The sequence below is a fragment of the Rana temporaria genome, chromosome 8 (genome assembly GCF_905171775.1).
Source record: "Rana temporaria chromosome 8, aRanTem1.1, whole genome shotgun sequence".
NCBI lineage: Eukaryota > Metazoa > Chordata > Amphibia > Anura > Ranidae > Rana > Rana temporaria.
Genome location: NC_053496.1, coordinates 176,255,192 through 176,280,620, shown reverse-complemented (window position 1 = coordinate 176,280,620; position 25,429 = coordinate 176,255,192). Strand labels below are relative to the sequence as shown.

At 45.0% G+C, this 25,429-nt stretch overlaps 1 protein-coding gene across 2 annotated transcripts; it reads left to right on the top strand.

Moving 5' to 3' along the window:
- Positions 1–10,865: 10,865 nt before the first annotated feature.
- On the top strand, positions 10,866–22,213 carry LOC120909515 (zinc finger and SCAN domain-containing protein 12-like). 2 transcript variants are annotated; one of them, XM_040321291.1, is made up of 6 exons: positions 10,866–11,053; positions 11,169–11,318; positions 12,027–12,164; positions 19,952–20,093; positions 20,676–21,011; positions 21,348–22,213. In XM_040321291.1, exons 1-6 carry the CDS (start codon positions 10,889–10,891, stop codon positions 21,803–21,805), a joined length of 1,389 nt encoding a protein of 462 aa, XP_040177225.1. In that variant the 5' UTR covers positions 10,866–10,888; the 3' UTR covers positions 21,806–22,213. The 2 variants fall into 2 exon arrangements, with proteins under 2 accessions (XP_040177225.1, XP_040177226.1); XM_040321292.1 differs by lacking the exon at positions 12,027–12,164.
- The last annotated feature ends 3,216 nt before the right edge of the window (positions 22,214–25,429 follow it).

Genomic DNA, 25,429 nt, shown 5'->3' with positions numbered 1-25,429 from the left:
GGGGGGACCTGTTCTCCCTGGGCTCAGGGCTATTTTTTAAGAGCATGGCGTCCTGGTTGACTGGGGAAGTCACTTACCCAGGACATCGCCGTGTAGCGTCCCGCGGACATTCCTGGGGTGGATTCAGCCGCGGAGGCCTATTTACTGATCGCACAGGGGTGGCGCTGCAGGCGGGGTGCACGCTCCCTGTGAGAATTCAGTCGGCCAGGAAGCTGGGCCGGACCGGAGGACGAGTGACGTCAGTTCCGGGGGGGGCGGGCACTTCCGCCGGATACGCGTCATTGGTCCCGGACGCTGCAGTGTAAAAGGCCTGACGCTGGGCTGGTGCGGCCTCTCTCTTCTCAGCCGTAGGGTCGGCGTTTTTACAGGCAGTCGCGACCACATTCCTCAGCGAGATGTCGGAAGCAGAGGCTTCCCGTGCACCTCCGGATGACGACAGCACCAGCCACTCTAAGGTAAGGAGAACCCTGGGGTGGTGTTCCCTTATCATGTTGTACAGCTTCACTGGTGATTTTTTTTTGTTTTCTTCTCCTGGTGGTCGGGGAGTTTGTTAGTGTAGTGTGTCTGGAACCCTGGTGGTGGTTGGTCCTAGAACACTCCTGGTGGTTACCTGTGTTAAGCGCTGGTCTCTCTTTTAATCTAGCCTCCACTTTCTTCTGTGTTTTTCAGAAATCCACAGAAAAATCAGCCCACAGCAGGAAGAAATGCCCTTCCTGCAGATCTTCACTTAGTGAAAGTTGGAATGAAGCACTTTGCAGGAGATGTATTGAGGGGCTGGTTAAAGAAAGGGAGGCAGAGCAGGCATCTGAATTAGCAGCTTCTATGAAAGAGCTTTCTGGCACCTTTCAATCGTTTAAAGATATTTTTGCTAATTTTCAATTGCCCCAAAGCAGCCCTTCTGTAGCGCAACAGGTAATTCCACCGAATCCTGAGGTTCTTCCCTCTGGGAGTAGAGAAACCTGCGGATATCAGAGAGGATGCTGAGGAGGAGCAAGACAGTGCCGCTTCTAGCTCCAAAGAGGAGTCAGATAGTGAGAAGACAGAGGCAGGGCCCTCAAAAGTCTCTCGCTACAAGCTTTCCCTTGAAGAGGTGGAAGAGTTATTGGAAACTATCCACGCTACTTTAGGGATAGTTGAGGAGAAAAAGACACTGTCACTCCATGACCAGATGTACAGTGGTTTGGGAGAACAAAAGAAAAGGGTTTTTCCAGTCCATGAAGTCCTGGTCAATGCCATCAAAAAAGAGTGGCAGGACCCAGAGAGGAAACCTTTCTTCTCAAACTCTTTGAAGAGGAGGTTTCCTTTTTCTGAAGAGGAGGCTTCAGTGTGGAACAAATCCCCCAAACTAGATGCTGCCTTTTCGCAGGTATCCCGACATACGGACTTGGCGTTTGAGGACATGGGGGTCCTTTCAGACCCCATGGACAGGCGGATGGATTCGCTATTAAAAAAGTCCTGGGATGCTTCCCAGGGGAACCTTAAGCCAGCTATGGCAGCAACAGTGGTGGCCCGTAATCTAGAGCATTGGCTCTTACAGATTAAGGCACATATTGAGGCCGGAACGCCTAAAGAGACTATACTTTCCTCTTTCCCAACTTTACTGAGTGGCGTGCGGTATTTAGCGGACGCCTCAGCAGAGTCAATCCGCATGTCTGCCAGGTCTGCAGCTCTATCTAATTCTGCAAGAAGAGCTCTCTGGCTCAAGACATGGCAGGGGGATAGCGCCTCAAAGGTTAAATTGTGCGGGATCCCCCTTACAGGAGACTTATTATTTGGGCCAGGCTTGGAGGCTGTCTTAGATCGTACAGCCGACAAGAAGAAGGCTTTCCCCTTAAAGAAAAAATTTGGGGGACAGGCAAAGAAAAAATTCTGGACCCAAAAGAAGGTGGAAGTCCCCAAACCTGAGGGAAAGAAAGTTTTGGGGACCAAAAGGGAAAGGCCGTGCCGGGGCGCTTTTTCGTGCTCCTGAACAGCCCCAAAAACCTCAATGACGGAGTCAAGGTGGGAGGAAGGTTGGGGGCCTTTCTCCCACAGTGGGAGATAATCACCAGCAACCAATTTGTGCTGGGGATCATAAGGAGAGGGTACAGACTAGAGTTCTCAAGTCCCCCCCCCATCCAGACTCTTAGTCACCAATTTGCCGCAGTGCAAAGAGAAATCTGTGGCTCTGATCTCCTCTCTTCAGGAGTTGGAGGATCAGGAGGTGGTAGCTCGGGTTCCATCGGAGGAGATAGGAAAGGGCTTCTACTCCCACATATTTGTGGTCCGCAAGCCTTCAGGGAAATTCAGGCTTATACTGAATTTAAAACCTCTAAACACCTCGGTCACGTACAAACGGTTTCGGATGGATTCCATCTATTCCGTGAGGACACTCCTCCTTCCGAACTGCTTCATGGCATCCATAGATCTAAAGGATGCATACCTACACATCCCTATAGCGGAATGCCATCAGAGATTTCTCAGACTGGCCGTGAGGTCCAGAGAGGGGACGTTTCACCTACAATTCAAAGCACTCCCCTTCGGGCTCTCCTCTTCCCCCCCGCATATTCACCAAGGTGATGGTGGAGGTACTAGCCTTTCTACGTCTCAAGGGCATCCTGGTGGTAGCTTACCTGGACGATCTGCTATTTTTTGCAGACTCCCCGACACGGTTGTCCCAGGACCTCCAGGTTGCAAAGGAGATTCTGGAAAACCTAGGTTGGCTACTCAATCTGGAAAAATCCAGCCTGACACCCTCCCAAAGAGTCACTTTTCTGGGATATGTACTGGACTCAACCAGACAGATGACTTTTCTCCCAATAGAAAAAGTTCAGAAGGTGGACAATGTAATATCACTTCTTCAGAGCAGTGGCCAGCTTCCGATAAGGAAAGTCATGTCAGCTCTGGGGTTATTAACATCTTCTCTTCCTGCAGTGCAGTGGGCGGGCCTGCATTTCTGACCTCTGCAACTGTTCATACTGAACATTTGGGACCACAAACCGGAATCCTTGGATTCCCTGATATCCATACCGGTTCACATCAAGAGGTCCCTTTGGTGGTGGAGGAAGGGGGCGAACCTTTTACAGGGCCTGGATTGGATCTCCCCGATCTCCAGAACAGTGACAACAGATGCCAGTGGCTCCGGTTGGGGAGCACACCTGGACTCCCTTCTGACACAGGGTCGCTGGGCAAAAGAGGACTCGCAAAAATCTTCGAATTGGAGAGAACTAAAAGCGATAGAGTTGGCCCTCAAAGCCTTTCAGAAGGAGCTGCAGGGACAGCATGTTCGAATCAGGACAGACAATTCCTCCGCAGTAGCTTATGTCAACAAGCAGGGGGGCACCAGGAGCAAGTCCTTATGGGATCTGACAAAGTCTATTCTCATATGGGCGGAGGCCAATGTCTTGTCCCTCTCAGCCATACATCTGAAGGGAGAATTAAATCAGGTCGCAGACTTCCTCAGCAGGAAGAAACTGAGGGAGGGCGATTGGGTTCTGAATCAAGAAGTCTTCAGAGCGATCACTCAAAGATGGGGTCTTCCGGAGGTGGATTTATGCGCCTCAAGAGAAAATGCCAAGACTCGGCTCTTTTTTTCCCTAAACAGGTGGGATGGAGCTCTGGCGGTGGACGCTCTGGCCCAAACCTGGCAGTTCTCCAGGTGTTATGCTTTCCCCCCTCCGGTTCTAATACCAGCAGTCCTGAGGAAACTGCAGGGGGAGAACACAACACTGATTCTCATCACACCTCATTGGCCCAGGAGACCATGGTTCTCTATCCTAAAGTCTATCGATAGAACCTCCTTGGATTCTACCAATCCGGGAGGATCTCCTTTTACAGGGTCCAATCTGCTGCCCGCAGGTAGAGAGGTGGAATCTGGCAGCTTGGCTTCTGAGGAAGAGCTGCTGAGGGGCAAAGGGTTTTCAGAACGCCTGGTTGAAACACTCCTAAGCTGTAGAAAGGAGACACAAGCCATTTACCAAAAAGTGTGGAAACGGTTTAACATCTGGTGTGCAGAAAGCTCCTTCAGTGTCAACAGCTCTGTGGCTGTTTTAGAATTTCTACAAGCTGGAGCTGATAAAGGGCTAGCAACTAGCACGCTGAAGGGTCAAGTGTCAGCACTAAGTGTATTTCTTGAAAAACAACTAGCATTTGACCCTTGGGTCTCTAGATTTTTTTTAAGGCTTTGAGTAGACGGAGACCTGTAAAAACCTCCAATTTCCCAGTGTGGGATCTCTCATTGGTTCTTCAGGCCTTTACAGTAGAACTATTTGAGCCTTTAGACAAATGTAGTTTAAAAGTGATCACTCTCAAAACAGTATTTTTAGTAGCGATCACTACTGCTAGGAGAGTGAGCGAACTCGAGGCCCTATCTATTAGGGCCCCCTTTTTTCAAGTTTTTCCGGATCGCATCATTTTTAAGACAGATCCGGCTTTTCTACCAAAGGTAGCTTCTAAATTTCACAGAAGTCAAGAAATAACATTGCCTTCTTTTTGTTCAAATCCTGTGAGGGAACAGGAACACAAATTTCACAACCTAGACATTAGGAGGTGTGTCCTACAATACTTGGATTACACAAGTCAGTTCAGGAAAGCTGATTCACTATTTGTTTTGTTTTCTGGGTCCAAAAAAGGGTCTAGGGCTTCTAGACGCACGATAGCCAGATGGTTAAGGGCAGCCATCGTTCTAGCCTATTCTTCTGGGGGAGTAGAGCCTCCACAGGGTATCAAGGCTCATTCCACCAGGGCAGTAGCAACTTCCCAAGCAGAGTGTGCTGGTGCTTCCCCGGAGCAGATCTGCAAGGCTGCAACATGGTCTAGTTTTTCAACGTTTGTAAAACATTACAGACTGGACCTACTTTCAACCAAAGACCAGGCTTTTGGACGCAAAGTACTGCAAGCAGTTGTCCCACCCTAGGGTAAGGTGCTCGCTTATCCTCTCTACAGTACCTGTCCTGAAAGACGAACAGGGAAAAACGGGGTTACTTACCGGTAACATCCCTTTTCCAGGAGTCTTTCAGGACAGCACTGGTACCCACCCTCTTTATTGTAGGGGATATTATGGAAACTCATCAGACGAGGCCGTCAGGTAAGATGTAATTTTATACTTTTATGACGTGTTCTTGTGTCTCCCCAGCTGGCCGGAGGTACTCTGGAAAAAACTGAGGAGCTGAGGGAGGATGAGGCTTAAATTCCTAATTGGAAGGCGGTGTTTCCTGTGACGGGAGGAGCCTGTGTCTCTCTACAGTACCTGTCCTGAAAGACTCCTGGAAAAGGGATGTTACCGGTAAGTAACCCCGTTTTTTACCTTTATCACATTTCCTGCGACAGAAAACAGAACCCATTCCACCGTCACGTCTGTCACCAATGAAACACAAAATGGAGAATTCAGTCATAGGAAAGCCGGACACCTCACAGCCATCACCTCAGAGTTCCCGCTTCACACCTCCTCCACTTCCATTGGCTGCACTCCCTCCACATCAACCAATCACAGGGCAGGATTACAGTCACCAGGCGGATTCTACTCTCAACACAGACTATCCTAACAGCTCTACACTGTCACTGGCTGCATTCCCTCCACAGAAACGCAAGTTGGGATAACAGTCACCGGACAGATTTAGCTCTCCACAGAGATTCATCTCAGACCTCACCACAGTCACACACTATTATTATTATACATTTATATACATCTGACCTATACCACAGTGCTGTATAGAGAACACTGTGCTGGTCACATTTGTCTCTACACAAACAGAACTGACAAGAATGTCTGGTTTATACAGTATCTCACAACTGTTGCTACAATATAAAGTAGTGAGTGTACAGCTTGTATAACAGTGTATATTAGCTGTCTCCTCAAAATAACTCAACACACAGCCATTAATGTCTGAATCGCTGGCAACAAAAGTGAGTACAACCCTAAATGAAAATGGCCAAATTGGGTCCAATTAGCCATTTTTTCTCCCCGGTGTCAAGTGACTCATTAGTGTTACAAGGTCTCATGTGTGAATGGGGAGCAGGTGTGTTAAATTTGGTGTTATCGCTCTCACTCTCTCAATACTGGTCACTGGAAGTTCGACATGGCACTTCATGGCAAAGAACTCTTTGAGGATCTGAAAAAAAGAATTGTTGTTCTACATAAAGATGGCCTAGGTTATAAGAAGATTTCCAAGACTCTGAAACTGAGCTGCAGCACAGGACGGGTTCCAGTCAGAACGGGCCTCGCCATGGTTGATCAAAGAAGTTGAGTGCATGTGCTCAGCGTCATATCCATAGGTTGTCTTTGGGAAGTAGATGTATTAGTGCTACCAGCATTGTTGCAGAGGTTGAAGGGGTCAGCCTGTCATTGCTCAGACCATAAGCCGCACACTGCATCAAATTGGTCTGCATGACTGTCGTCCCAGAAGGAAGCCTCTTCTAAAGATGGTGCACAAAAAAAAAAAACGCAAACAGTTTGCTGAAGACAAGCAGACTAAGGACATGGATTACTGGAACCATGTTCTGATGAGACCAAGATAAACTTATTTGATTCAGATGGTGACAAGCGTGTGTCGCATCAACCAGGTGAGGAGTACAAAGAAAAGTGTATCTTGCCTACAGTGAAGCATGGTGGTGGGAGTGTCATGGTCTGGGCCTGCATGAGTGCTGCCAGCACTGGGGAGTTACAGATCATTGAGGGAACCATGAATGCCAACATGTACTGTGACATACTGAAGCAGAGCATGATCCCCTCCCTTCGGAGACTGGGCCGCAGGGCAGTATTCCAACATGATAACGACCCCAGACACACCTCCAAGACTACCAATGTCTTGCTAAAGAGGCTGAGGGTAAAGCTGATGGACTGGCCAAGCATGTCTCCAGACCTAAACCCTATTGAGCATCTGTGGGGCATCCTCAAATGATAGGTGGAAAAGCACAAGGTCTCCAACATCTACCAGCTCCGTGATGTCTTCATGGAGGAGTGGAAGAGGACTCCAGTGGCAATCTGTGAACAGTTTTGTCGACCGTCAGTATTTTAATAGGGCAGCCAGTAAAAAACAGGAAATTTTCTGCAATAAAACATATCTAATAAAAATTCTAATATTTTCATAAATTTATGTCAATATGTATTCTTCTACATGTTTTTGGTAAAAAAAAATCCCATTAAGCGTTTATTGATTGGTTTGCACAAAAGGTATAGTGTCTACAAACCATGGAAACATTTTACGTAAAAAAAAAAAAAATAGAAATGGAGGCGATCAGCGACTTATAGGGGACTGTGACATTGTGGCAGACAAATTGGACACTAAGTGACACATTTTTAGGGACCAGTCACACCAATATAGTGCTACAAAATATGCACTTTCACTGTACTAATGACATTGACAGGGAAGGGGTTAACATCAGGGGCGATCAAAGGGTTACACGTGTTACTAGATGATGATTTCTAACTGTGTGGGGGATGGTTGCACTGTGAGAAGACAGGTATCAGTGTTCCTGCTTAGCAGAAACACAGGATCTCTATCTTCCCTACTAGCAGAATGGTGATCTGCATTGTTTATGTGGCGGCCTGCTCCTGTTGGGCTGGCACTGCTTTAAATTTAGGGGGAAGTCTGAGAGTTAGTTGACTCAGACATGTATGATTTTGAGCAAATTGGGCCTCTGTTCCAGCAATGGCTGGCTGTGAGTGACCACTATTGTTCGCCTGGGGTGTCCTTACCACCCCAGGCCAAGGGTGGCAGCAGCTAGGTCAAGGTGATTTGGGTGTCTCCCTTCGGCAGACAATCAGTGGGGTTGATTGTCCCGCTGTGCATGCTGGGGAGGGGTACTTAAGGGACAGACGTCATTGGACCGGGGTCGTCAGTCGCTAGCCTGTCGTCCCACCACCCCGTGTGTGGCCCTCCTGGCCGGGGGTGCATGTTCCTGTAATCCTGGCTCCGGATCACGTTGGTCCAGTGTTGTGATCTGTCTAAGTAGGCCCAGTAGTCAGATTGGGTCTAAGCTTTCAAGGGTGATCCTATGCTGTCCGTCCTGGAGGGAGGAAGCCGCTTGATGATGGACTTATCTTGGAGAGGACCTAGCACGAGGCTGGTATCTCAGGAGAGGCCTTGAACTTCATCAAAGAATGCACCGTTACTGAAAGGCTTGATGGTGATCGCCTGTCAGTTCTAAATTCTGCAAGACGTTAATCTGGAGAGATCCGGGTGCTGAATCCTGTGCTATGAAGATTTTGGACCGAAAGTGTCTTCATCTATGGGAAGGTCTGTGGCAGAGACTGTACAATATTCCGTGCGCCAATCCGGCTGCTAGGCTAGTGAGAGAAACCTATCCGGGTGCGCAATACCCACTCTGGCTGGAGTGGCGACGAGAACTGTGTTGCTGGAAGCTGGATTGAAATACTGCACCTGAACCTGTCTACTTGTTACCCTTCCACTTTTTCAATCACTTCTTCTTTCCTTACCAAGTTCTACAAATAAATCTTAGAAAAAGATGTGTAAAGTGTGGACATTGAACTTATTCAACTCTCATCCATTACCCTGGACGGTGAGGAAATAGAGGTAACATGCCGCCCGAAAATATCCAGCAGCTCCTTTTACATTTACATAGGCACACTGCCGCTTTGCCTCACTGGGCAACGAGTACCGGGTGTCATCGGGTCCGCTGATTAGCTCCCGCTGTGCCAAATCACAGCGAGAGTGGGTCGTCGGCAGCACACCCCAGACCTGGAAGAGGATAATTACAGAGGAACAAATGGGAGTCTGAGGCCTCGTACACACGACCGGATCTATCCGCTGGGATTGATCCGCGGATCAGTTCCAGCAGACAAATCCGGTCGTGTGTAGGCCCGAGCGGACATTTTTCGGCGGAGATTTCTCCAGCCGACGGATTTCCAGCGGATAAAAATTTCTTAGCATGCTAAGAAATCTATCCGCTGGATTTCAGTCCAGTGGATTGATCCGGTCGTCTGTACAGACTCACCGGATCAATCCGTCCGCTCTCCTCCCTCGCATGCGTCGTTACGATTCGACGCATGCGTGGAAGTAATTACCTTCCAGCGTCGCGCACGTCGCCGCGTCATCGTCGCGGCGACGGCTCGACACGTCACCGCGGATGGATTCCGCGCGGATTTCGATCTGATGGTGAGTACAGCCATCAGATCGAAATCCGCCAGAGGATTTATCCGCTGGGAATGGTCCGGCGGACCGTTTCCAGCGGATATCCTCTGGTGTGTACGGGGCCTTCCAGACACATAAATGCACAATCCAAGGGAGGGAAAAAATATTTTATGGAGAGGAAAAACACGGCAGGTAAGCAATTAACATACCTCATTTTTATTTTGCTAGTTTACCTGCAATTTTGTTACAGGTCTAGTGGCTCCTATTTTTTAACCATTGCAGTGTTATGTTATAATGTTCACATACTGAAAATATACAGGACTCCCCCTTTAATGACATTACTCTCAAGGTGGTCTTTCCCAATTATATCGAGTGGAACAAAAGCACGACTTTCGCGGTTTTCAAACGCTTTTCAAGAGCGTGATTGTACAGACACAGGAAATGATGCCAGTGTTCTGTCAGATTAGGCGACCTGTCAGACTTGGTAAAGGAAGTGATGTTCCGTCGCCGCCATCTTGCTACACCCCGCACTCCTCCACAGTAATGATACACAGAGAAAAGGCAAGCAGACATCTTGTTACACCCACCGGAGTTTTGCATTACACAGGTATTTTTAACACAAAACATAATTTATATGCTTAAATACAGTATTTGGAAATCCTACGGACTGTTTACATGTTGAATTTTAAAATCAGAGGCGATCTTTCACATTAGCAAACCTGTGAGGAACCTGCTGCTTTTAAAATTTAAAATCTAAACAGTCCGTAAGAATTTCTAATAGTGTAATTAAGCATATTTGCTCCATTTCCTGTTAAAAATAAATGTGAAATGCAAAACTGTGGTGGGTGTAACAAGATGTGCGCTTGCCCCCTTCTCAGTGTATCATTACTATGGAGGAATGCGGGGTGTAGCAAGATGGCGACGACGTATCGTCACTTCTGTTACCCATATCTGACGGAACACCAGAAATGGGGAGGACAAGTTATCTACACACAGGAAGTGAGGTAACATATGGACAGGAAGTGATGTATGGGCCTTAAAAAGGTAGTTCCGGGTCAGAGGTGAGTCGTGAGGAAGTAGAGCGGAGACATTGCTGGAACTGGCAGCAGAGGAGGTAATAAGATAGTAGAATTCCATCTAGAATTCCATCTGAAACCTTACTAATCATAAAAATGCTGTCCACCCCTCGTAACACCTAAATTAACTAACCTGTGCAATAAAAAAGTACTGGATATACTAACCTATTTTTAACCCTCTCTGGTCTGGTCATGTGATCCAGCTTCCATGTGTCATCCAGTGAAAGCTGCAGAGGAGAGGAGAGGAGGGACCAACAACAATGACTGCACCATGGGAGCCTATGGCTCCCGGCTTTCAGAGTCATTGTTAGGTGGTCTCTAAAGACTAGTTAGGTGGATGATCTCCAGGGTAAGGTTTAAAGTAGAAATCCAGCTAAAGCCTGAGAGGTGAGGAGGATTCTGGAAGGTCACATGACAATATTGTTGCTTTTTCAAAGCAGACTATTCATCTGGTGACCATTTAACTTTCAGAGTGCCTTCACCTCACTTCCTGAAATACAGGAGAAATAATGACAAGAAGAGTGTAGAAGTCACCAAGAAGATCATTGACCTGCTGACAGGAGAGGTGAGCGGTGCCGGGAATTCTGGGACATTATCCAGTAACAGACAAGGGATGTGTCTGGATGGTGACTGTATCATTGTGTGTGTCAGGTTCCTATAAGGTGTCAGGATGTCACTGTCTATTTCTCCATGGAGGAGTGGGAGTATTTAGAAGGACACAAGGATCTCTACAAGGACGTCATGATGGAGAATCAGCCGCCCCTCACATCACCGGGTAAGAGGAGACTTTATTATAAAGAAGACAACAGTACAGAGGGTCCACCTAGATCCCCCATCATCTGTCCCTTTTCTCTGTATTCCCGGGATTCCACACAGGAAGATCACACCATCCCTCACCATCATCGGGTAGGTGGGAATGAGCCACAAGAACTGAAAATGAATTCTAAGCTATGAGAAGACATTCCAATGTGTAATCTCTTGTTCCTTTTTTCAAATATATTCTATCATTTTTGGGGTTTAGGGTGAAGAACTAAAAAACCTCAAACCTGAGATTAAAGCGGAAGAAGAAGAGACATTGATAAGTGGAGCTCAGCCGTCTTTGGAGGAGGGAGGTCCTCTGTATTCCCGGGATTCCACACAGGGAGGTCACACCATCCCTCACCATCATCAGGTAGATGGGAAGAACACAGAAAGTGACTCTAGACTGTATGAGATTATACTCTTCTTTCAGCCTATTTGTCATCACATTTTCTTTTTTTTTTTTTTTTCTATTTAATGGCTCAGTATAAAGAACAGATGTATGTAAAAAATGAGGTTAAAGAGGAAGAAGAGGAGACGACTGTGATGGGTTATCAGGAGTCTAAGGAGGAAGTTGGGATGATAGAGACAACTAAAGAGGAAGAACCTTTTATAGATATGAGCACGGGTGAGTAATGAACACTAAATAAATAAACTGCTGAAGATTATAGATTGATGATTGGGGATATGTAGACCTTCACATCAGGTAAATCTCTACAAGGACATCATAATGGAGAATGAGACGCCCCTCACATCACTGGGTAAGAGGAGACTTTATTGTAAAGGAGAGAGCAGTACGGAGGGTCCACCTAGAACCCCCATCATCTGATAAACACATAGAAACAATGTATTCAGTCAGTGTGTGTGTTTCCTACAGATGGATCCAGTAATGGGAACCCACCAGAGAGATGTCCCCGTCCTCTGTATTCCCGGGATTCACCACTTCAAGGTCACACCATCCCTTACCATCATCAGGTAAATGGGATTGAGAACTCAAAAAAATTTCTAAGCTACGAGAACTTTCTTCTATGTAATCTCTCGTTCCATTTTACAAATGTGTTCTGTCATCTTTGGGGTTCAGGGTGAAGAAATGAAAGACATCAAAGTTGAGATTAAAGGGGAAGAAGGGACATTGATGAGTGGAGCTCAGCAGTTTATGGAGGAGGGTTGTCCTCTGTATTCCCCACAGGAAGATCACACCATCCCTCACCATCATCAGGTAGGTGGACTCGGAGTGTGGAGCACAGAAATATTTCAGAATTAGTGAGATGGCATTCTTCTATGTAGTCTCTTGTTTTCATACTTCTACTACTATATCCGAATTGCAGCCTTTGCTGCTTGCACACCAATCTTCATTTGCAGCTCCTTCTTTGAGCACCTCACATTTTTCACCCCTCCTCCCTTTCTTCTGCAGATCTAATGCCCTGTACACATGATCGGTCAATCCGATGAAAACGGTCTGATGGATTTTTCCATCAGTTATCCGATGAAGCTGACTGATGGTCAGTCGTGCCTACACACCATCGGTTAAAAAAACAATCGTGTCAGAACGCGGTCAAGTAAACCACGTACGACGGCACTATAGAGGGGAAGTTCAAATCCAATGGCGCCACCCTTGGGGCTGCTTTAGCTGATTTTGTGTTAGTAAAAGACGATTCGCGCTTTTCTGTCTGTTACAGCGTGATGAATGTGCTAGCTCCATAACGAACGCTAGTTTTACCAGAACGAGCGCTCCCGTCCCCTAATTTAGTCTGAGCATGCATTGTTTTTTAACTGATGGACGTGCCTACAGACGATCGTTTTTTTCTATCGGTTCGGTATCCATCAGATCATTTTAAAACAAGTTCCATTTTTTTTTTAACCGATGGATAAATAACCGATGGGGCCCACACATGATCGGTTTGGTCTGATGAAAACGGTCCATCAGACCGTTCTCATCAGACAAACCGATCGTGTGTACGCGGCATTAAGGTCTAGTCATATGTCATCATGGGTCCTCTTCCTCCTTGTGTCCCTTCAATTGGGGGGGGGGGGTGCTAATTGACATGATGCTGCTATTTTGTTCCTGTAAGTCCAGGCTGAGGTGATCATCTTCCCCTAGGGGGCGGGTCCCTCGCTTCCATGGTTTTGAGGAAATGGGCAGTAGACCTGGTTTATCTCTGCTTCAGGTTAATAATACCTACCGGTCTTGTCTTTCCCCTAGTGCTAATGCACAGGTACTGCAAGAGCCTGATACCAGGTCACATTCTTAAACGTATGGATTCTCGCGCAAAATCTAAAACACACTCTATGGGCCAGATTCACGCAGCTCAGCGGATCTATAGATCCGCTCGATCTACGTGAATTAAGATCCGCTCCCGCAAGTTTAGGAGGCAAGTGGCTAATTCACAAACCACTTACCTCCAAACTTGCGACGGCGTATCCTAAATCCCCCAGCGGAATTCAAATTCTGCGGCTAGGGGAGTGTCATATTTAAATCAGGCGTGTTCCCGGCGTGCATTGCTCCCACTGACGTCACTAGGACGTCAGTGGTTGCGACGTGAGCGGGACTTGCGACGCGCGTGTTTGTGAATCGGCGTACGCAAACGACGTAGGAAAATTCAAATTCGACGCGGGAACGTCGGCTATACTTAACATTGGCTGCGCCTGATAAAAGAAAGGGTAAGTATACGACGGAAAACCGCTACGGAAACGACGTAAGAACACTGCGACGGGTCCGCGTACGTTCGTGAATTTGCGTATCTCGCTGATTTACATATTAATTATCGTAAATCAGCGGGAACGCCCCCGGCTCCATTTTTAAATTGGAAAAAAGATCCGACAGTGTAACACATTGTAACACTGTCGGATCTAGCCCTATCTATGCGTATCTGATTCTATGAATCAGGCGCATAGATAGGACCAGTTTACGTCAGAGATACGATGGTGTATCTGTAGATACACCGTCGTATCTCTTTGTGAATCTGGCCCTATATGTCAGAAGTGAAAAATTGATTAAATAAATAATCAGATAATATTAATAGTGACAATGTGTTGGTACATAAACAAAGTCCATATAATATAAATAGCGTGCCAGGGCACAAAGTGACAGTCCACAAATAAAGTCAATATGTGGTAGGCAGATAAACTGCGGTAGAGAAAAAAAATATATATAGTGCACATCTTAAGGAATGATAAGGATTTATGGAAAATTCTTCCAGATAAACCACGGATTACATACAAGAGAGCACCGACATTGAAAGATTTAATTGTAAAATCAGTAGTTGAGCCACCCCCCAAAGCAAGCTATTCTTTCTTTACAGGGAAAGGTTTCTTTCCGTGCAAAAACTGCCGCAAGTCACACAGATTCCAGAAAAAAAGAACGGAATTTGTAGCTACAAATACAGGGGAATCCCACAACATTAGAGAATTTATTTGTTGTCGTAAGGAGGGAGTTATATACGCACTTCAGTGTAGCTGCAACCCACAGTATGTAGGAAGGACCAAAAGGGCTCTTAAGGTTAGGATACACGTCCAGAATATTATTAACCAGTTGCCGCCCGCCCTATTACAAAAAGATGGCGGCAAAGTGGTTTCAATAACCTGACTGGACATTATGACGTCCTCAGGATATTGAGACGCTGAGCACCCCCAGGGGCGCGCATCGCGTGATCATTGTTGCAGGGTGTAAGTCTGACACTCCGCAACACCGATCTAGGTAAAGAGTCTCTGACGGAGACTCTTTATTACGTGATCAGCCGTGTCCAATCGCGGCTGATCACGATGTAAACAAGAAGAGCCGGTTATTGGCTTTTCCTCACGCACGTCTGTCAAACGCGAGTAGAGAGCCGATCGGCTGCTCCTCTGACAGGGGGAGTTTGTGCTGATCGATTATCAGCACAGCCCCCCCGAGGATACCCACACTAGACCACCAGGAATGCCACCAGACCACCAGGGATGCCCACCACCAGGTATGCCACCCTAGACCACCAGGGATGCCCACCACCAGGTATGCCACCCTAGACCACCAGGGATGCCAATCAGTGCCCACAATGGATGCCAATCAGTGCCCACAATGGGCATTACTGATTGGCAGGCATTGTTTGGCACTGGCATCCATAAGTACAATATAATACAGTACATCCGTGCCACCTATCAGTGCCCCATCAGTGTTGCATATTAGTGCCCATCAATTCCACCTCATCAGTGCCACCTCATCGGTGCCCATCAGTGCTGCCTTATTAGTGCCCATCAGTGCAGCCCCATCAGTGAAGGAGAAAACGTACTTATTTACAAAGTTTTGTAACGGAAACAAAAAAAAAAAAGCATTTGTTTTTCAAAATTTTCGGTCTTTTTAAATTTTATTAGCAGAAAATAAAAATCCCAGAGGTGATCAAATACCACCAAAAGAAAGCAAAATTATACAAATTTAGTTTGGGTACAGTGTAGCATGACCGTGCAATTGTCATTCAAAGTGCAACAGCGCTGAAAATTGGACTGGGCAGGAAGATGTATAAGTGCCCTGTATGGAAGTGGTTAAAGGCTTTCCGAAACATAATGTGTCAAGACATTTTGATCTTGTACACGACAGGGATCCCACTCAATTACAATTTTGGGGGATAGAAAAATACAATAAATCATGGAGAGGTAGCCATAAGGTCAGGACTATTAGTCAAATAGAGTCCAAATGGATACACACTATGAGAACACTTGTTCCAGGGGGTATGAACGTTGAGTTTGATCTGAATTGTTTTTTAAGTAATTTTTTGTCCTTTTTCTGCATATCTATTTAATCAGTTTTACTATATTTTATTTCATTACAATTTATTGATTTTATAGTAATAGTATTTAGTAATTGAGTATTATATACCAATTTCTGATGATATGCCACTCTGTTATGTCCACACGTCTATCCAGGTTTGCGATCGCCACACTCTTACTTTTTTATATATTTTACATTTATTTTTAGCTGAGATTCAGATCCACGTATTTATATCTATAATCGAGTTGATTTTATCCCATACATTTGTGGTTTTATCTATATAGATATATACATATTTCGAGACAGATGTATTCTTTGTATATGTCCATATACTTTAAAGAATACATGTGGTCCCCATTTTTTAAAATTTTGTCCATACAACATTATTCCTTGTGTATATATACATATCGTGTGTGTGTGTGTGTGTGTGTGTATATGTGTGTGTGTGTGTATATACAGTATATATATATATATATATATATATATATATATATATATATATATATATATATATATATATATATATATATATATATATAATCTGGGGCCAGATCCACAAACGAATTACGCCGGCGTCGTATCTATGGATACGCCGCGTAATTTCAAAGTTACCCCGTCGTATCTTTGTTTTGTATACACAAAACAAGATACGACTGAATGGGGGATCGATCCGACAGGCGTACGTCTTAGTACGCCGTCGGATCTAAGGTGCATATTTATGCTGGCCGCTAGGTGGCGTTTCCGTCGAATTCCGCGTCAAGTATGCAAATTAGCTAGATACGGCGATCCACGAACGTACGTCCGGCCGGCGCATTTTTTTCCGTCGTTTCCGTAAGGCTTTTTTCGGCGTATAGTTACCCCTGCTATATGAGGCGTATCCTATGTTAAGTATGGCCGTCGTTCCCTCGTCGAATTTTGAAAATGTTACGTCGTTTGCGTAAGTCGTTCGTGAATAGGGCTTTGCGTAGAATGACGTCACCGTCGTAAGCATTGGCTTGTTCCGGTTTAATTTCGAGCATGCGCACTGGGATACCCCACGGACGGCGCATGCGCAGTTGAAAAAAAAAGTCATTTACGTCGGGTAAAAGATATTTACATAAAACACGCCCCCATCACATACATTTGAATTGCGCGCCCTTACGCCGCCTAAGTTACGCTACGCCGCCGTAACTTACGGCGGAAATTCTTTCAGGATACAAAAAAAAAACTGTAAGTTACGGCGGCGTATCGGAGATACGCTACGCCGGACGGAGGAATGCGCAGCGCTACGTGGATCTGCCCCATAGTCGTTACCCTCTGACTGAGAGTGATGTGGATCACATAAACACGCGACAAGACTTACAACATAAATAGACGTGAAGTGTGCCTTGGTGGTCTGGTCAGTATGCCAAGAAAAGGGGGCATACCCAAGGTAAGTAATGGGTAGTTAATTGAAGAAGGATATGCTGAGAAGTGCCCTGAAAAAGGGGAGGGTGTCGAATGCGATTGAATGGGCAGACTCACGGATATGAGGTGAACAGGGAAGAGTCTGCCCAGTGCCGTGTAGTACCGCACACTGAACCGACAAAGAGCATGTGTGAGTGGGCTGCTTAAATACCCTCCGGGCTCCTCCCATAAACTCAGGCCACCATACTGGCTATCTATCTATCTATCTATATATATATATATATATATATATATATATAGAATGTATATATGTATGTGTCGAATCTGGCTCATACATGATATTATTGAGGCCTTACCCTTTTATTTCTATTTTAGTCCCTGAGAGGAGAATAATGTGGCAATCAGCTGCGGTGTTCTAGTCCTCATAGAGCACTGACGTAATAGGTTCCACAAGAAAATGGCTGCCATGTAGTGTATGGATAGTGTCTATAGTCACTGACACATGATGGGCTTCAGAATAATGGCCACCGTACATAACATGGCAGATAACCAATAAAATGGCCGCGCTTACATCGTTATCTTGGACTCCAAGAAAATGGCGGAACGCAGACTTCCGTTTTAGATACAAATATAATAACACGTCCAATCAGGTTCCCCAGATGAAGACAGTGTCGTAACGCGTAGGGATTGGCCGTGGACAAACGTACATTGGGAGTGACGTGAGGAGGCGTTGAGAACGCCACTGTTTTAAATTTAAGAGCACACCTATTTAATAAACGGTTCCCTTCACATTACCTACTACACCATTGGAGGCTTGTTTTCTCTTGTTTTCTCTTCTCCCCCAGTGTGAGTCCGATTAGGTACTATTTGAGGAGATTTTATGAGGCTGCAGTACATCTATGGGTCTGGAGTAAGCCTGTGAGTTATTGGTGGAGGTTTGGAACCAGTTTTGGAGAGCTCTGCTATTGTCCTTGATGCCCATTATACCTTCCATGAGGTGAAAGTTTTGTGAGACTGAATACTCTGAGGATCCAGTTATTCACTTTCATTGAGATCTGTGCACTTTTGTTTTTACACCCACTTGCACGAATATATATATATATACCGCAGTTTATCTGCCTATCACGTATTGACTTTATTTGTGCACTGTCAGTTTGACAGTGCACGCTATCTATATTATATGGACTTTGTATATGTACCAACACATTGTCACTATTAATATTATCTGATTATATATTTAATCAACTTTTCACTTCTGACATATATAGCTGGATTCACGTAGGGCGGCGTATGTTTCAGCCGGCGTAGCGTATCGTATTTACGCTACGCCGCCGTAAGTTAGAGAGGCAAGTGCTGTATTAACAAAGCACTTGCATCCTAAGTTACGGCGGCGTAACGTAAATGTGCCGGCCTAAGCGCGCCTAATTCAAATGAGGAACAGGGGGGTGTGTTTTATGTTAATGGTTCGTAACCCGACGTGATTGACGTTTTTAACGAACGGCTCATGCGCCGTCCGTGTACATATCCCAGTGTGCATTGCTCCAAAGTACGCCGCAAGGACTTATTGGTTTCGACGTGAACGTAAATTACGTCCAGCCCCATTCACGGATGACTTACGCAAACAACGTAAATTTTTCAAAATTCTACGTGGGAACGACGTCCATACTTAACATTGGCTAGGCCAGCTTTTTGTTGGACTAACTTTACGCCTGAAAACGCCTTACGTAAACGGCGTATCTTTACTGCGACGGGCAAGCGTAAGTTCGTGAATAGGCGTATCTCGCTGATTTACGCATTCTAGGCGTAAATCAGCGTTCACGCCCCTAGCGGCCGGCGGAACTAGACAGCTAAGATACGACGGCGCAGGCTGTCGTATCTTAGCTACATTTAAGTGTATCTCAATTTGAGAATACACTTAAATGTACGACGGCTTAGCTTTAGAGTTACGACGGCGTATCTACTGATACGCCGGCTTAACTCTTTCTGAATCTAGCTAATAGAGTGTGTTTTAGATTTTGCGCGAGAATCCATTATTTATCAATTCCAGTTTGTGTGCATTGTAATCACCACTAGTTTTTGCTGTAATTTCACTATTGTTTTATTTATCTTTGTGACATTTAAAGCGGAGGTTCACCCTCAATATAAAATGCAGCTTATTCAGATCAGCACAATAAGTACATGTACTTATCCATAATTTTTTAAATCATTGCAATACCTTTAAGCAGGCGAAAATAGTAGGCACTTCCAGGTATCCCTCCTGCGGGACTGGGCGTGTCACTTCACTAGATCGCAATGTCTCCTGGGAGCACAGTGTCACGCTTCCCAGGAGATGATTCATAACGTTGATTCTCGAAATATCGCAGGATTTTACTCATCACGTGACTCATGAAGCAGGTCACGTGATGAGGGCAGATCTAATTCCGCCATTTTAATTGTTGGCAAATAGGTAAAATCTTCAGTTACACACTGCACTGCCCATGCGCGGGATAGAGCAGCATTCACAAATCCCGGAAGTATTTGCTTGTGGGCTTCACAATGCCCACAAGCAAGATGGATCTTTACAGCACGGATTTTTATAAATAATTATTTACGGCCGAATGTGAATCCGGATCCCTAGAGAATTCAGAAATGTGAGTACATTCTTAACAAGGTTAAAAGCTGTAGATGCACTGGTTAAAAAAAAAAAAATTCCCGCGGAACCCCCACTTTAATACTCGCAGTAGCGTGAAGGACACTACTTATTCATTCTTAAACGTATACTGCTTACATTTATGAAAATAAAACTCATTTAATAATAAATGCACTGCATTCATTTGTGTCGTTTTATATCTGCCCGGAGTTCAGCTTTAATAAATATTTTCTATTATTTTGGGGTTCAGGGTGAAGAACGGATTAATATAAAAGCTGAGGTTAAAGAGGAAGAAGAAGAGACGTATGTGGGGGGTGATCAGCCGTCCATGGAGGAGATTGAGATGATTATGAAGCGGGAACAGGATGAAATTTCTCCACCTTTCGACACAAGTAAGTAACAGACACTGAAACTGGGGAATGAAATGTACAATTCCGTTAACCCTTGAGGGTATAAAGTGAAGCTCGAAGAGAAGCAGCCAATTCATGAGAGGGAACTGTGGTGACCGTTGATGGAGTTTCTGTGGGTAGGGGTAGGTCTGTCAGTGCAAGTTGAGGAAAAGCCGATAAATGTCTCTTCCTGTTTACAATGTGATTGGACACAGCTAATCACATGGTAAAGAGCCTACATCAGAGGCTCTTTACAGAGATCGGTGATGCGGTGGGTCAGACTGACATACCACACCAACGATCTCCAGCGGGCGCACAATATGATGTCCAGTCAGGATCACTTAACCACTTTGTACACATCATTCTGTTATATGGGGTGTGAAAAGTGGTTAAAGAATTTACAAATTGTATACAGACTCCGGTATGAAGACTTTTCTGATTGATTTTGGAGGGAGAACCGGAGCCCAGATTTGAGATCGGAATTTTCTACTTACTCCACTCATATGGAGATAAAACTCCAGTTATTTGTGATCTACTGAAATTTTTTACTATTTCTTTCTTTTTTTTCCCATTTCTTTCCATCAGCTGGATGTGATGTGAGGAATTCCTCGGAGAGACATCTTCTATTATCTGCTGATTGTAAGTCAGAAGAGATTGTCATCACACAGGATCCTCCAGGAGGAAATCAAAATATACATCACAGACCTTCCTGTCCGGAGACATCAATGGATCCCTCTGATCAGGGGGTATCTTCTCATCAATCACATACTATGATTGTAAATATCCATGCAAGATCTCACACTGCAGATAGATCAACAGATCCTTCTAATCCCGAGGAATCTTCCTCACCCAATGAAGGAGATCACAGAGGTGACAATCTATTCTCATGTTCAGAGTGCGGGAAATCTTTCACTCAGAAAGGATTACTTACTAGACACCAGAGAATTCACACGGGTGAGCGCCCTTATTCATGTTTACAGTGCGGGAAATCTTTCACTTACAAAGGGGCCCTTGTTAAACACCAGAGAATTCACATGGGTGAGCGTCCCTATTCATGTTCAGAGTGCGGGAAATCTTTCATTTACAAAGAGGCCCTTGGTGAACACCAGAAAATTCACACGGGTGAGCGTCCTTATTCATGTTCAGAGTGCGGGAAATCTTTCATTCAGAAAAAAGCACTTAATATACATCTGAAAACTCACACGGGGGAGCATTCTTATATATGTTCAGAGTGTGGGAAATCTTTTACTCATAAAGGATCACTTACTAGACACCAGAAAATTCACACGGGTGAGCGTCCTTATTCATGTTCAGAGTGCAAGAAATCTTTCATTCGGAAAGAAGCACTTAATATACATCTGAAAACTCACACAGGGGAGCATTCTTATATATGTTCAGAGTGCGGGAAATATTTTAATCATAAAGGAACACTTACTATACACCAGAGAATTCACACGGGTGAGCGTCCCTATTCATGTTTAGAGTGCGGGAAATCTTTCACTCGAAGAGGGGCCCTTGTTGAACATCAGATAAGTCACACAGATAAATTTTCTTATCCATGTTTAGAGTGCGGGAAATCTTTTACTCAAAAAGAAGCCCTTTTTGAACACCAGAAAAGTCACATTGGTGAGCATTGTTTTTCATGTTCAGAGTGCGGGAAATCTTTCATTCTTCAAGGAGCCCTTGTTAGACACCAGAGAATTCACACAGATTAGCGCCCTTAATTATGTTCAGAGTGCGGGAAATCTTTTACTCAGATAGAAGGTCCTGTTAGACACCAGATAAGTCACACAGTGGATCATACTTATTTATGTGTAGAGTGTGGAAAAACATTTCACTCTGAAAGGAAATCTTTTGAAACACCAGAGAAGTCACACAGGCGAGTGTCCCTATTCATGTTCAGAGTGCGGGAAATCTTTTACTCAGATAGAAGGTCCTGTTAGACACCAGATAAGTCACACAGTGGATCATACTTATTTATGTGTAGAGTGTGGAAAAACATTTCACTCTGAAAGGAAATCTTTTGAAACACCAGAGAAGTCACACAGGTGAGTGTCCCTATTCATGTTCAGAGTGCGGGAAATCTTACATTTGTAAATAAAACCTTATTAGAAACCAGATAATTCACACAGGTGAGCGTCCTTTTTCATGTCCAGAGTGCAGGAAATCTTTCAATAAAAAACATAATCTTGTTAACCACTTGTTAACCAACGCAGTTATACGGCGGCAGGTCGGCTCGGCTGCGCGAAATCATGTAGCTATACGTCATTTCGAATTCCAGCCAATAGGGTCGCATGCCCCCTGCTCGCCCCGTGCTTGCCCGGTGGGTGCGATCACCGCCGGGCACCCGCGATCGCTCGTTACAGAGCGAGAACCGGGAGCTGTGTGTGTGAACACACAGCTCCCGGTCCTGTCAGGGGGAGAAATGACTGGTTGTCTGTTCATACAATGTATGAACAGCGATCTGTCATTTCCCCAAGTCAGTCCCACCCCCTTCAGTTAGAACACACACAGGGAACATACTTAACCCCTTCCCTGCCAGTGGCATTTTTATAGCACTGATCGCTATAAAAATGCCAATAGTCCCAAAAATGTGTCCGAAGTGTCCGCCATAAGGTCGCAGTACGGATAAAAATGATCGCAGCCATTACTAGTAAAAAAAAAAATATTAATAAAATTGCCATAAAACTATCCCCTATTTTTTTTGCGCAAACCAATCAATAAACACTTATTGCGATTTTTTTTTTTACAAAAAATAGGTAGAAGAATACGTATCGGCCTAAACTGAGGAAAAAAATATTTTTTTTATATATTTTTGGGGGATATTTATTATAGCAAAAAGTAAAAAATATTCGCTCTATTATTGTTTCAGGTAGCCTGACTGGCTACTACACAATCAGAACACTTCATGTTGTCTGTACAGGTGTGACTGGAGATGCAACTGGGATCCCCCTCTCAGGCAGGATGTCCCTGACCGGTAGGGATGTGCCGAACACCACCCCGTTCGGTTCGCACCAGAACCTTCGAACGGACCGACCGTTCGCACGAACATTTAGAGCCCCATTGACATCTATGGGACTTGAACGTTCGAATTCAAAAGTGCTCATTTTAAAGCCTACTATGCAAGTTATTGTTGTAAAACATCTTTGAGAACCTGGTTCTTGCCCCAGGGAACATGTATCAATGGAAAAAAAGTTTTAAAAACGGTCATTTTTTCTGGAGCAGTGGTTTTAATGATGCTTAAAGCGGGAGTTCACCCATGTATTACATTTTTTTTTTCTCCCCTTAGATTCCTGCTCGTTCGGTCTAGGGGAATCGGCTATTTGTATTAAAATATGAGCAGTACTTACCCGTTTTCGAGCTGCATCTTCTTCCGTCGCTTCCGGGTATGGGTCTTCGGGAGCGGGCGTTCCTTCTTGATTGACAGTCTTCCGAGAGGCTTCCGACGGTCGCATCCATCGCGTCACTAGTAGCCGAAAGAAGCCGAACGTCGGTGCGGCTCTATACTGCGCCTGCGCACCGACGTTCGGCTTCTTTCGGAAAATCGTGACGCGATGGATGCGACCGTCGGAAGCCTCTCGGAAGACTGTCAATCAAGAAGGAACGCCCATTCCCGCAGCCCATACCCGGAAGCGACGGAGAGGATGCATCTCGTAAACGGGTAAGTACTGCACATATTTTAAAACAAATAGCCGATTCCCCTAGAGAAAACGAGCAGGAATCTAAGGGGAAAAAGTGCCCTCTAAGGGTGAACCCCCGCTTTAAATAAAAAATAAAAAAAAAAATCCTTTAAATATTGTACCTGCTGGGTGTCTATAGTATGCCTCTGAAGTGGCACATGTTTAGAACTGTCCCTGCACAAAATGAGATTACTATAAGAAAAAAGTAATTTAAAGGGTCACTAAAGGAGATTTTTTTTTTGGCTGAAATAACTGTTTACAGGGTATAGAGACATAAAAGTTAACTGATTCCTTTTAAAAATGATGAAAAATAGATTAAATTCTATCATATAATGTGCCTCTAGTTTCACTTTCGCTTTTAAACTGATTTCATGTTTATGTGAAGTAAAGAGACACACAGAACAAAAACAAACAAATCCAGGGCAGTGTTTTGTTTTTAAAATGAATCTGATTGGTTCTGAGGAGTTTTAGACACACAGCTTAGACCACAGTGAGAAGCTCCCATGAGAAATTTACTATGGAGCCAGAGAACCAGGAAGTGAGGATTTCAGCAAAGGATTACAGCTGCTTCAAAGCAAAAACGGACAATGAGGACATGAAATCAAGACTGCTATAGGTAAAGCAAGCTATTTAGCCCAAAACATTTTTTTGTTTAGTGATCCTTTAAAACTGCTTGCGGCTTTAATGTAATGTCTGGTCCCTGCAATATGGATGAAAATCATTGAGAAAAATAGCACAGACACAGAAAGTACACACACCACATAGCTTTAGGTGCACACTGCAGAGGACACGGGCAGTACACACTACGTAGCTTTAGGTGCAATCTGCAGAGGACAAAGGCAGTACACACCAAGTAGCTTTAGGTGCAATCTGCAGAGGACACGGGCAGTACACACCAAGTAGCTTTAGGTGCAAACTGCAGAGGACAAAGGCAGTACACACACTACATAGCTTTAGGTGTAAACTGCAGAGGACACAGGCAGTACACACCACGTAGCTTTAGGTGCAAACTACAGAGGACAAAGGCAGTACACACACCTCGTAGCTTTATGGTGCACACTGCAGAGGACGCAGGCAATACACCACGTGAGAATACTGCAGCTAGCACAATCACCTGCCTGCCAGTAAATTAGGAAGAGCTGATCTAGCTAAACTTTACAGTGTATAAATATATATACAACACCTGCTTTAGATGCACACTGCAGAGGACACGGGCAGTACACACTACGTAGCTTTAGGTGCAATCTTCAGAGAACACGGGCAGTACACACCAAGTAGCTTTAGATGCAAACTACAGAGGACAAAGGCAGTACACACACTGAAATAGAATATCTCTAGGCTCAGGCCCCATACACACGAGAGGATTTATCCGCAGATACGGTCCAGCGGACCGTATCCGCGGATAAATCCTCTCGAGGATTTCAGAAGATTTCTATGCGATGGCGTGTACACACCATCGCATTGAAATCCGCGCTGAAATCCTCTGCAGATGACGTGTCGCGCCGTCGCCGCTATTATGAGGCGGCGACGGGCGCGACGCTGTCATATAAGGAATTCCACGCATGCGTCAAATCATTACGACGCGTGCGGGGAATCCCTTTGGACGGATGGATCCGGTAAGTCTGTACAGACGAGCGGATCCATCCGTTGGAATGGATT

Excerpts from the sequence above, each read along its gene's own strand:
- LOC120909515 (XM_040321291.1), top strand. The coding sequence starts at position 10,889 with ATGATGGAGAATCAGCCGCCCCTCACATCACCGGGTAAGAGGAGACTT. Across the intron at positions 11,319-12,026 it reads CCATCCCTCACCATCATCAG|GGTGAAGAAATGAAAGACAT; the intron begins GTAGATGGGAAG and ends TTTGGGGTTCAG. Across the intron at positions 12,165-19,951 it reads CCATCCCTCACCATCATCAG|GGTGAAGAACGGATTAATAT; the intron begins GTAGGTGGACTC and ends TTTGGGGTTCAG.